This window comes from Pocillopora damicornis, chromosome 10, assembly GCF_964200805.1.
Source record: "Pocillopora damicornis chromosome 10, jaPocDami1.2, whole genome shotgun sequence".
Taxonomy (NCBI): Eukaryota; Metazoa; Cnidaria; class Anthozoa; order Scleractinia; family Pocilloporidae; genus Pocillopora; species Pocillopora damicornis.
In genome coordinates, this window is record NC_142679.1 from 7,472,420 (window position 1) to 7,485,138 (window position 12,719).

The window sequence follows — 12,719 nt, forward strand, 5'->3', positions numbered from 1 at the left end:
ACCGTCCTATCGTCGTATGATCAATAGCAGTTCAAAATGTTACCTATCGTTTGTTCAATATACAGGAATTTAATATACATGCTTTGAGTTGAAGTCAAATGTTTGCCAACATTTACCGCTTATTGTAACACCCCCAGGGAAAGTTATTTTCAAGCAGTAAACTGCGAGCAGATTCAGAAATGACCAATTGGGTAGCATGTAATAAGCTGAAGACAACAATGATAACACAATTGGTAAATTAACCGTTGCTCTATTGGTGAGACTTTTTTGATAGCTACATCTAAATCTGCTCCACAATTGTTTGAATTCAACACAGCTGATGCACTTGGGATTGGTTTGGATAAAAGATTGAAAGGGAATGTTGCGCTCAGACATTTATGAAAAGGAGCAAACGACAACTTCCCTAAAAACAGCAAAAGTGCTTCAAGATTTATCAGTTTCACTTTTTCTAAGTTTCCTTTTTTTGTTGATTCTTTCCCACGACAACAAACAGGAAAGAGCCGTAATGAATAACGCTGCAGAAACCCTAAAGTCAGTCCAGATAGGTTTAGATGTCTGCATATTTCTTCTCAACACCGATCGTGGCCTACAAGCGACTGAGCTATGTAATGAATGTACAACTCTACTTCAAAACCTTGACACTGGTATTCAGCTTGATATCTCCGATGTAATATTCCATACTTACTACACCATCTTTGCTAACCGCAAACTTCTTGAAACGCTCATCAACGTTGGAATACTAACAACACGACTGGGAGACAAATATAAAGCACAAAGCCGGTTTGTAGAGGCAAAGGAACTTTTTAAAAGCGCACTCGCCATCTGGAAAACGATTGGTCACAAAAAAGGAGAAACTGTGGCTCATGTAGGACTTGGAAATGTATGTTATTTCCTAAGTGAAATGCAGAACGCAGAAAAATACCACCAGAAAGCACTTGCCATCGCGATAGAAATTGGTGACAGAGAAGGAGAAGGAAGAAGATACAGGAACCTCGAAGCTGTGTTTGATTCCCGTGGCGAATATCAGAAGGCTAAAGAATATTACGAGAATGCACTTGCCATCGCAATAGAAATTGGCGACAGACGAGGAGAAGGAACAATAAACGGGAACCTCGGGGCTGTGTTTCATTCCCTTGGCAAATATCAGAAGGCTAAAGAATATCACGAAAAAGCACTTGCCATCGCGATAGAAGTTGGCGACAAACGGGGAGAAGGAACGGGATACGGGAACCTCGGAGTAATGTTTCATTCCCGTGGCGAATATCAGAAGGCTAAAGAATATCATGAAAAAGCACTTGCCATCGCGATAGAAGTTGGCGACAAACAGGGAGAAGGAACGGGATACGGGAACCTTGGAACTGTGTTTTATTCCCTTGGCGACTATCAGAAGGCTAAAGAATATTACGAGAAAGCACTTGCCATCGCGATAGAAATTGGCGACAGAGAAGGCGAAGGAACAATTCACGGGAACCTTGGAGCTGTGTTTGATTCCCTTAGCGAATATTATCTGGCTAAAGAATATCACGAGAAAGCACTTGCCATCGCGATAGAAGTTGGCGACAAACAGGGAGAAGGAATGGGATACGGGAACCTTGGAACTGTGTTTTATTCCCTTGGCGACTATCAGAAGGCTAAAGAATATTACGAGAAAGCACTTGCCATCGCGATAGAAATTGGCGACAGAGAAGGCGAAGGAACAATTCACGGGAACCTTGGAGCTGTGTTTGATTCCCTTAGCGAATATCATCTGGCTAAAGAATATCACGAGAAAGCACTTACCATCGCGATAGAAATTGGCGACAAACGAGGAGAAGGAACAAGGAATGGGAATCTCGGAGCTGTGTTTTATTCCCTTGGCGACTATCAGAAGGCTAAAGGAAATTACGAGAAAGCACTTGCCATCGCAATAGAAATTGGCGACAGACGAGGAGAAGGAACAAGTAACTTGCAACTCGGAAATGTGTTTATTTCCCTTGGCAAATATCAGAAGGCTGAAGAATATCACGAGAAAGCACTTGCCATCGCTATAGAAGTTGGCGACAAACGAGGAGAAGGAAGTAGTAATGGGAGCCTCGGAGCTGTGTTTGATTGGCTTGGCGAATATCAGAAGGCTAAAGAATATCACGAGAAAGCACTTGCCATCGCGATAGAAATTGGCGACAGACAAGGTGAAGGAAGAAGCAACGGGGACCTTGGAACTGTTTTTCAATCTCTTGGCGAATATCAAAAGGCTAAAGAATATCACGAGAAAGCACTTACCATCGCGATAGAAATTGGCGACAAACGAGGAGAAGGAACAAAGAATGGGAATCTCGGAGCTGTGTTTTATTCCCTTGGCGACTATCAGAAGGCTAAAGAATATTACGAGAAAGCACTTGCCATCGCAATAGAAATTGGTGACAGACGAGGAGAAGGAAGAATGAGCGAGAACCTCGGGGCTGTGTTTCATTACCTTGACAAATATCAGAAGGCTAAAGAATATCACGAGAAAGCACTTGCCATCGCGATAGAAGTTGGCGACAAACGGGGAGAAAGAACGGGATACGGGAACCTCGGAGCTGTGTTTGATTCCCGTGGCGAATATCAGAAGGCTAAAGAATATTACGAGAATGCACTTGCCATCGCAATAGAAATTGGCGACAGACGAGGAGAAGGAACAATAAACGGGAACCTCGGGGCTGCGTTTCATTCCCTTGGCAAATATCAGAAGGCTAAAGAATATCACGAAAAAGCACTTGCCATCGCGATAGAAGTTGGCGACAAACGGGGAGAAGGAACGGGATACGGGAACCTCGGAGTAATGTTTCATTCCCGTGGCGAATATCAGAAGGCTAAAGAATATCATGAAAAAGCACTTGCCATCGCGATAGAAGTTGGCGACAAACGGGGAGAAGGGACGGGATACGGGAACCTCGGAGTAATGTTTCATTCCCGTGGCGAATATCAGAAGGCTAAAGAATATCACGAAAAAGCACTTGCCATCGCAATAGAAATTGGTGACAGACGAGGAGAAGGAACAAAATACGAGAACCTCGGGGCTGTGTTTAATTCCCTTGGCAAATATCAGAGGGCTAAAGAATATTACGATAAAGCACTTGCCATCGTGATAGAAATTGGCAACAGACAAAAAGAAGAAACAATTAACATGAACCTCGGAGCTATTTTTAATTCTCTTTTCGAATATCAGAAGGCTAAAGAATATCACGAAAAAGCACTTGCCATTGCGATAGAAATTGGCGACAAACAAGGAGAAAGAACGAGCAACGAGAACCTCGGAGTTATGTTTCATTCCCGTGGCGAATACAAGAAAGCTAAAGAATATCTCGAGAAAGCACTTGCCATCGCTGTAGAAATTGGCCACAAACCAGGAGAAGGAACAAACAACGAACACCTTGGAGCTGTGTTTCATTCCCTCGGCGAATATCAGAAGGCTAAAGAATATCACGAGAAAGCACTTGCCATCGCGATAGAAATTGGCCACAAACTAGGAGAAGGAAGAAGCAACGAGAACCTTGGAGCTGTGTTTCATTCCCTCGGCGAATATCAAAAGGCTAAAGAATTTTACGAGAAAGCACTTGCCATCGCAATAGAAATTGGCGACAGACGAGGAGAAGGAACAAGGAACGGGAACCTCGGGGTTGTGTTTGATTCCCTCGGCGAATATCAGAAGGCTAAAGAATATCACGACAAAGCACTTGCCATCGCGATAGAAATTGGCCACAAACGAGGAGAAGGAAGAAGCAACAAGAACCTCGGAGCTGTGTTTCATTCCCTCGGCGAATATCAGAAGGCTAAAGAATATCACGAGAAAGCACTTGCCATCGCGATAGAAATTGGCCACAAACTAGGAGAAGGAACCAGCAACGAAAACCTTGGAGCTGTGTTTCATTCCCTCGGCGAATATCAAAAGGCTAAAGAATTTTACGAGAAAGCACTTGCCATCGCAATAGAAATTGGCGACAGACGAGGAGAAGGAACAAGGAACGGGAACCTCGGGGTTGTGTTTCATTCCCTCGGCGAATATCAAAAGGCTAAAGAATATTACGAGAAAGCACTTGCCATCGCGATAGAAATTGGCCACAAACGAGAAGAAGGAAGAAGCTACGGGAACCTCGGAGCTGTGTTTCATTCCCTCGGCGAATATCAAAAGGCTAAAGAATATTACGAGGAAGCACTTGCCATCGCAATAGAAATTGGCGACAGACGAGGAGAAGGGACAATAAACGGGATCCTCGGGGCTGTGTTTCATTTCCTTAGCGAACATCAGAAGGCTAAAGAATATCAAGAAAAAGCACTTGCCATCGCAATAGAAATTGGCCACAAGCGGGGAGAAGGAACAAGCAACGGGAACCTCGGGGTTGTGTTCAATTCCCTCGGCCAATATCAGAAGGCTAAAGAATATCACGAGAAAGCACTTGCCATCGCGATAGAAATTGGCAACAAACGAGGAGAAGGAACAAGCTACGGGAACCTTGGAGCTGTGTTTGATTCCTGTGGCGAATATCAGAAGGCTAAAGAATATTACGAGGAAGCACTTGCCATCGCGATAGAAATTGGCGACAAACTAGGAGAAGGAACAAGTTACGGAAACCTTGGAGCTGTGTTTCATTCCCTTGGCAAATATCAGAAGGCTAAAGAATATTACGAGGAAGCACTTGCCATCGCAATAGAAATTGGCGACAGACGAGGAGAAGGAACAACGTACGGGAACCTCGGGGATGTGTTTCATTCCCTCAGCAAAAATCAGAAGGCTAAAGAATATCACGAAAAGGCACTTGCCATTGCGATAGAAGCTGGCGACAAACGAGGAGAAGGAACGGGATACGGGAACCTCGGAGCTGTGTTTGTTTCCCGTGGCGAATATCAGAAGGCTGAAGAATATTACGGGGAAGCACTTGCCATCGCAATAGAAATTGGCGACAGACCAGGAGAAGGAAGAATGAACGGGAACCTCGGGGTTGTGTTTCATTCTCTTAGCGAATATCAGAAGGCTAAAGAATATCACGAGAAAGCACTTGCCATCGCGATAGAAATTGGCGACAAACGAGGAGAAGGAACAAGCTACGGGAACCTCGGAGCTATGTTTCAATCCCTCGGCGAATATCAGAAGGCTATAGAATATCACAAGAAAGCACTAGCCATCGCAATAGAAATTGGTGACAGAAGAGGAGAAGGTTCGACATACTCGAGTCTTGGAGATGTTTATTTTGCGCTTGGAAAAAATCTGCAAGCTAAAAAACATTTGGACAAAGCAGTCGGCGTCAGTTTAGCAATTGGTGACAGAGATATAGAAGCCCAAGCTACTACATCTTTGGCAGCTGTCTATGCTTCTGTGAATGACTATCAGAAGGCAAAAGAACATTATGAGAAGGCGCTTACCATCAGCGGAGAATGTGGCATTAGAAAGTACGAAGCAAAAATTTACCTAAGCCTTGGAAATCTATCCCGATTGCTTGGTGAACGTGGCAAGCCTGAAGATTACTTAGAGAAAGCTTGTTCCTTAAGCAGCCAACTTGGAGATAAAATGACTGAGTTTCAAAGTCTTCTAAGTATTACACAGTTAAAAGTATCACAGTCAGAGCTTGAAAAGGCAAACGAATGTCTTCTTCAATGTATCGGAAAATATGAGCAAATCAGAAGTTTTCTGAAAGAAAACAGTGAATTTGAAATTTCTCTGTTAGAGGAATGCGGAACTTTTCCCTACCAGTTACTCACTAACTTGCTCTGCCGTACTGGAAAATTTCGAGATGCTCTCTATGCTGAGGAGCTGGGACGAGCAAGAGTCCTTGCAGGATTCATGGCAGACAAGTACTCCCTGGAAAGCCACTTCACAGCTAATCCACAATCATGGTCTGGGATTGAAAAGAGCGTTAAAACGGAAAGTAACTGTGTTTTTTTATATGTTTCGTATCGAGAGCGGCAAGTTCTTCTCTGGGTATTGAAAGGAAATGGAGACATTTTCTTTCGAGCAACAGATGAAGTGGATATAGACACTCTTATTGCTGAGCAAGTCTGCGATGTGGGAGGAGTTTTCCAAAAGAGCGCCGCCGGCTTTGGCGTTTTACCCGAAGCAAACTGCGAAGATCGATCATTAAATGACAACGTGACAACATCTCTTCATGAAGAGAGCCGGGAAAATTTGCGAGGTGACGAAACTAAAGATAGCGAAAGAACTCATCAATTGTGCTACAAATGGATCGTCGCACCTGTGGCAAATTTACTTATTGAGCCTGAAATCGTCATTGTGCCGGATCGATTCTTGTACCGAGTCCCATTTGCAGCCTTGCGTGATGAACCAGCCGGAAAGTATTTATCGGAGAAGTACAGAATACGCATCATCCCCTCTCTGACGACTCTGCGGCTCATCCAAGAATGTCCAGCGGACTATCACAGTCTAACTGGCACACTGGTTGTGGGTGATCCTACGGTTGGCAAAGTGCATTATAATGGTGTTGTCACTAACTTTACACCATTGTTCCATGCAAATAAGGAAGCAGAGATGGTTGGTCAACTGCTTGGAGTTCAGCCTTTGTCAGGAAGTCGCGCGACAAAGCAGGCGGTACTTCAAGCGATACCTTCGGTGAGTCTGATACATCTTGCTGCACATGGTAATGCTGAAAGAGGAGAGATTGCCCTCTCGCCTCAATCTACCACTTACGGTATTCCCCAAGAGGAAGATTACCTCCTGAAAATGTCTGACATTCAAGGAATACAAGTGCGAGCCAAACTTGTAGTACTCAGCTGTTGTCACAGTGGGCGTGGACTGGTAAAAAAGGAAGGAATTATTGGAATCGCTCGAGCTTTCTTAGCAGCCGGTGCACGTTCAGTGTTGGTTGCATCGTGGGCTATAGAAGACGAAGCAACCGCTAAGCTCATGAAACATTTCTATGAACACCTTGTTCGTGGAGAAAGTTCCAGTGAATCTCTTCAGCAGGCCGTTCAATGGTTGAGAAGCAACGGCTTTCCCAAACCTTCCCAATGGGCTCCGTTTGTGCTTATGGGGGATAACGTGACATTTGATTTTATGAAAAAAAAGGTAAGTCTGAGCGTAATGTGCAATTACCTATAATAAACCGATTAGCACACTTAAATTGTTCAGTTGACCAACTTTTTTTGTTTGTTCATTTTTGTCTTAGTCTTTCATCCATAAAATATCAAGAAATGGAAGATTATTTTATCTACTGTTCGGAGCCGGAAGATTTTAATGAATTGCTTTCTGGAATTCGCCTGGAATTAGAGTTTCTTTTGTATGGAAGATATTCAGAAATAATAGTTCAAGGTCGATACGATGCTAGACACTTTGACAATGAAGGTAATCTTAGAATCTAAAGTTAACTCTATTTTGTAAAAACACAATAACGATTAAATGATAATTTAAAAGTTACTTTCGCATCAAACATGGTATGTTCGACAAAAATTTAGAAAGTTTGAAAAATCATAACCAATGACAACGAAGAAGAAAGTAATTTATTTTATAGGAAATCTGTTATGTATGCTTTAAAGTTTAAAAAGTGACAAATGTATAATGTTTTTTTTTTAAGTAACGAAGAACTCAAAGAGGACAACAACGAGGCAGAGAAGGAACAGAGTAAGGACTGATCCTGTAGAAAAGATTCTTCTTCCTGCACATTGTCTTTAAATGAACACTGGTATTACTTTACATAGACAATTTCCATTTTTTTCTTTAGTCAAGTACGTTTTTTCATGCTTTTGTAAACATGGCTGAATCGAAAGCGAGCGACAGTGAAACCTGAAATTCAGCCGCTAGATCTATCACGTATATCAAAAGGGAACCAATATAAGTTGGGACACGAAAAGTTATCTTAATGTTCAAAAATGTAAGAGTGTTGGCAAGGTCTCGTCAAAACTCAAAATTAATCCTTGATTTATAGAACCATGATCTGTTTTCAATTCTCCCGTGGCACGCGAACGCGATCATCAAACACTATAACCATGTCAAACATAATTTGTTTGTTTCAGCAGACATTACATGCTCACAGATTGAAGGTGATTTTTTTCCTAAGGCCAAGTAACCATTTTTCCTTACTTTTTAGTAAACCAGATGAACTCAGCAGGATTATATTAAATTGATCTTCATTCTTATCTGTATCTGTTCATTTTACACAGGATTCTTATCAGGATGTTCTGTTGTTCCGCTTAACCCTTTAACCTCTAAGAGTGACGAGGATCTAATTTCTCCTTACAATATCACCCCTGAATCAGTCATTAAGGCCACGAGAATAAAGCAAATGATCACCAAGTAAAGAAGCTCTTGATCGTTAGACAAACTCTCCCTGTCAATACCATAGGAAATGTCTGGAAAACAGAATGGATAATATACCTGATGATGTTAGGGATTGAAGGGTTAAGACCAAATATAAATAAAAGTAGTTTAACCTGATAACATGATGGAAATAAATATAACAATTTGAAGAAGAACATAGACGAATTTATTCAGAGCAGTTCAGAATGGACCAAATAATCACCAAATCACCTCACTGTTCATGATTAAGAGGTCACTGAGTGACCAAGAAGGAATTTTTACTTACAATCTCCATACATTATCTAGCAGGATGTAGCGACAAGAACGAACATAAATTTTTTTCTCAGTTCGTGAGCGGGCGGTATTCTACAAATCCTGCAATCTGGTTGGTTCCGAGAGCGGGCAGTATTCTCCCCATCCGGACCGCTCACAGCGATTCAGGTTCTTTTCGCAGCCATTTGCTAGGTTTTAGAAAAATATAAAAATGTTATTCACCAGCCAAGGTCAGTCCGTATTGGGAAAAACTGTGCCCTCTGTCTTCTTTGTCTTGTTTTAGGTATCCAAGACCTCGGGCACAGTTTTTCCCAATACGGACCTCCCGTCTGGTGAATAACATATATGTATGAAGATGGCGATATTGATTGATTTAACATCAAATTCTCAGGACTAGAATCATAAGCAACATATGGGGGATGGTACAGATAATTATTTCTTAAATCTTGGTAGTAAAAGGGTTATAAGGGAAAATATATTCCAATTTTCTCAAGACATATAGAACTCTTGGTCATAGCTCCAGGTGACCAAATAAAAGAGGTCTGTAAAGAGAAGTTAGCCTATTCATAATTCTTTTCCTGTACACAATGTTATTTACATCTTGACTCTTTCACCCCTAAGAGTTATTAGCATCTAATTTCTCCTTACAATTTCACCCTTGAATCAAAGATGAAGGTGTCGAGAATAAAGGAAATGATCACCAACTTAAGGAATACTTGATTGTTAGAGAAATTCTCCTTTTCACACCTTAGGAAATGTACAGAGAACACTATGGAACACTATTGTGGCTGTCTACGTAAACGAGTTGATGATGTATCAGTGGTAAACTCCCTTTTTGGAGGCGTTGTAAGACCGCTGTAAATAATCTGAAGGCTTCAAGAAGTTCATCGCACATCCCAACAAAATTGAAAGTCGAGTTGCCCCCCCCTCCCCCCCTCCCCCCAGTATTCAGAGCATGTTGTTAGAGGGGAGAGCCCTCTATCGCAGCGCCTCAGGGGTGGGCTGAGACTCGCCACAAGCCTATCACCTTAAAAATAGACAATTACTGCTAATTTTTATATCAAATTTGGCTGCTTCACTTTACAAAGCAACAAAGGGTTGAAAGTTCGAGTCGTGGTGAGCACAATATTTGATTATTGTTAATTTGCAGATGTGTGATATCTCATTCATTTTACAATACATATTTTCACGCCTTTATAATCAAAGCTGCTCTTACGTAGACCATTACTGTATTGAAAACGTCGTTTTGATTAAATTCCCTTTATGTTTTAAAATGCTTTTCATATCCCAAGGAAAACAATCTTTTGCGCGTTAAAATCGTTACTTCTGCCTTGTTGAGTCAAATTCGTTTTATCAAGAGAATATTAACTGTTGATATTCTACTGGTTTCATTTATACCTATTCAGCGTTTGGATAACAATCGAAATTCTTGTATGAACTTAATCCAATACACATGTCTAACTAGTGTACAAAAACGTTTTGAAAAGTTTTCTAAATGTTTATTTCACGGGCGGGGCCAGTTATCTTCGGCTAAAAAAAATGTTCCGATGCAGAAAGATGGTAAGTGTTGCTGGTGTCCCTAAGGTAAAAGATGGGTAATATATGGTAATTGGAAATTGAAATATTGTTAATAAAAATTTTCATCAAATAAGTAGAGATTCCTCTACTCAAAAAATCTCCGTTTAGACACGACTAATGTTGTTGCCTTGGCCGTCCTTAGTAGCTTAAGGTTTTTCAGTGTCGGTGATAACGCTGAGTATATTCAAAGTATAGCTACATTTCAAATTAATTCAAGGCGGGCAAATCTATTTCGTGTGATTGTTTGCTTTGTGCGATTAATTCACGAGGAAGATGGAGAGCGATTGATTTTCAGGTTCATAAGTGACTTTTTTTTCTCTTTGAAAATCGAACTTAATCTTTACACTTGGTATCCGTTATTCTCTCTTTGGTTTAAAAATCTTTTTTTCACCTATTAAGTTTTGACGTCTTTCTTACAATAGCTATTTGCATTTATCTTTGTTTTGCAGAGAAAGTTTTATTTCAGTTTCTTAATTTTGGTTTCATTAATCATACCACTAGAATATTTAAGAAGTCCCGCTTCATTTTCAAAAGGTTAGTAGTAAAAAATATATTTAGAGACGATTTTTCTCGCTTTACAAAACTGAAATGTTTTGGATTGAACATTCAACAGCAGAGGATTGAAGAGAGTGTCTCTGTAAGAGCGGTCCGGTTGATTTTGCTTGAGACACGGATTTCGCTCGTTTCTCGTGTGTTGTAAGACATTCGTGTACCTATACTAAAACCACAATCAGTTTGATCGGATCTCTTTATTTTTCAGAGTTTTACGGAAATTAAATTTCACTCGAGCGAAGGCTTGTCGTGACACTTTTCGAGACTTTAATTTCATACAACTTTGGAGGACAATTTACAAAAAACTACGGAACTCAGCAAAAAACAAATACCACAGCCATGTATATTAACTCTATCTTATCTATCGAGGCGACTTTCGTAAACATCACGTGTCAATCAAGGAAACAGGAAGACTTGAATGACACCTTATCGGTTCGCCTAAATCACACACGCCAAAACCGATCAAATTCAAGGTAAATTTTTGAAAAAGTGAGGCGTTCTTAACTGATCCAACTAACATAGCTAGGAAGTAGGTGCCATAGAAAAGGTAACTACAGAAAAAAAAACTTTGCGGCCCGACGTTTACGAGAACTTTATAACTTCGTGAACTTACCTAATTTTTGGTAATCTCCAAGTTTGGCCGCTATTTTGAGGGACTTGTCAACATGAAGCGTAACCGATATAAATCAAGCAAGTAGATCTAAAACCGTCAGGAACACATACGAAAGCAATTCGAATGAACTTTACGTTCAATTCAAGCGGCAAAATTTGAAATTGTTCGTTAAACTTACCATCCCCATGCGACTATTTATTCCAACAATTCAAACACTACAACTAGTGTTCGAATTCCCCTCGTCGATTCCACCGCAAGAAATAACCTGTGCCACCCAAGCTTCGACTCGAATGTGAAGTACGAATCAAGTAACATAACTGCTTCATCTTCGCGGCAATATCACGCTGGTATTTTGATTTTCCGATCGACAAGAACGGTGATCAGTGAAGGCATGCTTCGTGATAAAGACAACTTTTATTTTATTCTCATAACTTTCTCCTTTAAATTAGAACTGGTATTAATTAGTATAGGTAATCACATGAGGCCAAGTACTATTAAGGATTAATTGCACTTGAGTTTTCAAAATTTTCCAATTTGGAAAATTTTGAAAACTCAAGTGCAATTAATCCTTAATAGTACGAGGTCTCATGGGATTACTTGTTTATCAATAAAGGGCAAAATTATGCAACGGATTAGCCAATCATTAACAGGTAATCATGCCCTCTCTTGATTAATAAAAATGCCCTCGATTAAGAAAAAATGCCCTCTCTCTCAACCAATCAGCGCTCAGTAATTTTGCCCTGTATTGATAAATAGAGTTATCAATATATTTTTAACTGGGGTACCCATATAACCTTTTTGCTTGTCATCAGTGGTATAAAATAAGGTGTCTTTTCCACCAGAACCTTTTATTTATGCCCCATTGCACGGAATGAACACTATACTTAGAATGTTTGCTCTAAATAATTTTTTCTGTTCCCAAGAATGTATGCAAAGTGATAGAGATTTGATTCATTCCGCTGACACGTTCTTTTAAGTTATGGCGCGTGCAGGTTTTTTCTATCAAAAGTCGCGCATGCAACACACCGGAATTGAAAATTCGTCGTAAAATCGCACGAACCTTAGAATGAGTGTAGGCAACTTTGACTTCTGGCGAGATTAAGTGGATTGTTCAAAGGACCCCCTGAGATTTTTTTCAGGACTATAACTGAGATTTGTTAATAACTATGATAATCGTCATCATTAGCGGACGGTGCTTTTTGCCCATTGTTGTCATCATTATCGTTATCACGCTGGAAGAAGTATAAAGCCGGTATGTCGCCTTACCTAACTACACAGAAAATTGTTCTCTCTTTTGCTCCCCTCGGATCCTGGAAACTGTTACTATTAAGACGATCAACAAGAAAGCCTTTATAATTATTGAAACTTTTGATTAACAGAATGTAAGAAAAAATCGGTGGGGAGAGTTTTTCGCGTATCTTATAATCTGAACGATAGTTT

The 12,719-nt window shown here is 40.6% G+C and overlaps 1 protein-coding gene across 1 annotated transcript; it reads left to right on the plus strand.

Moving 5' to 3' along the window:
• Positions 1-505: 505 nt before the first annotated feature.
• Positions 506-7,755, plus strand: LOC149038696 (uncharacterized). Its single transcript, XM_089184239.1, has 6 exons — positions 506-896; positions 1,071-1,722; positions 3,862-4,150; positions 4,991-5,174; positions 5,415-7,040; positions 7,550-7,755. The coding sequence occupies exons 1-6, from the start codon at positions 506-508 to the stop codon at positions 7,597-7,599; spliced, it is 3,192 nt and encodes a 1,063-aa protein (XP_089040365.1). The 3' UTR covers positions 7,600-7,755.
• Positions 7,756-12,719: the final 4,964 nt, after the last annotated feature.

What these genes read in the sequence shown, in the direction of transcription:
- LOC149038696 (XM_089184239.1), top strand. Translation starts at nt 506, where the DNA reads ATGAATAACGCTGCAGAAACCCTAAAGTCAGTCCAGATAGGTTTAGAT. An exon ending in CCCTCGGCGAATATCAAAAG is followed by an intron (nt 4,151 to 4,990) that starts GCTAAAGAATAT and finishes GAATATCAGAAG; the next exon opens with GCTAAAGAATATCACGAGAA. An exon ending in TTTTATGAAAAAAAAGGTAA is followed by an intron (nt 7,041 to 7,549) that starts GTCTGAGCGTAA and finishes TAAGTAACGAAG; the next exon opens with AACTCAAAGAGGACAACAAC.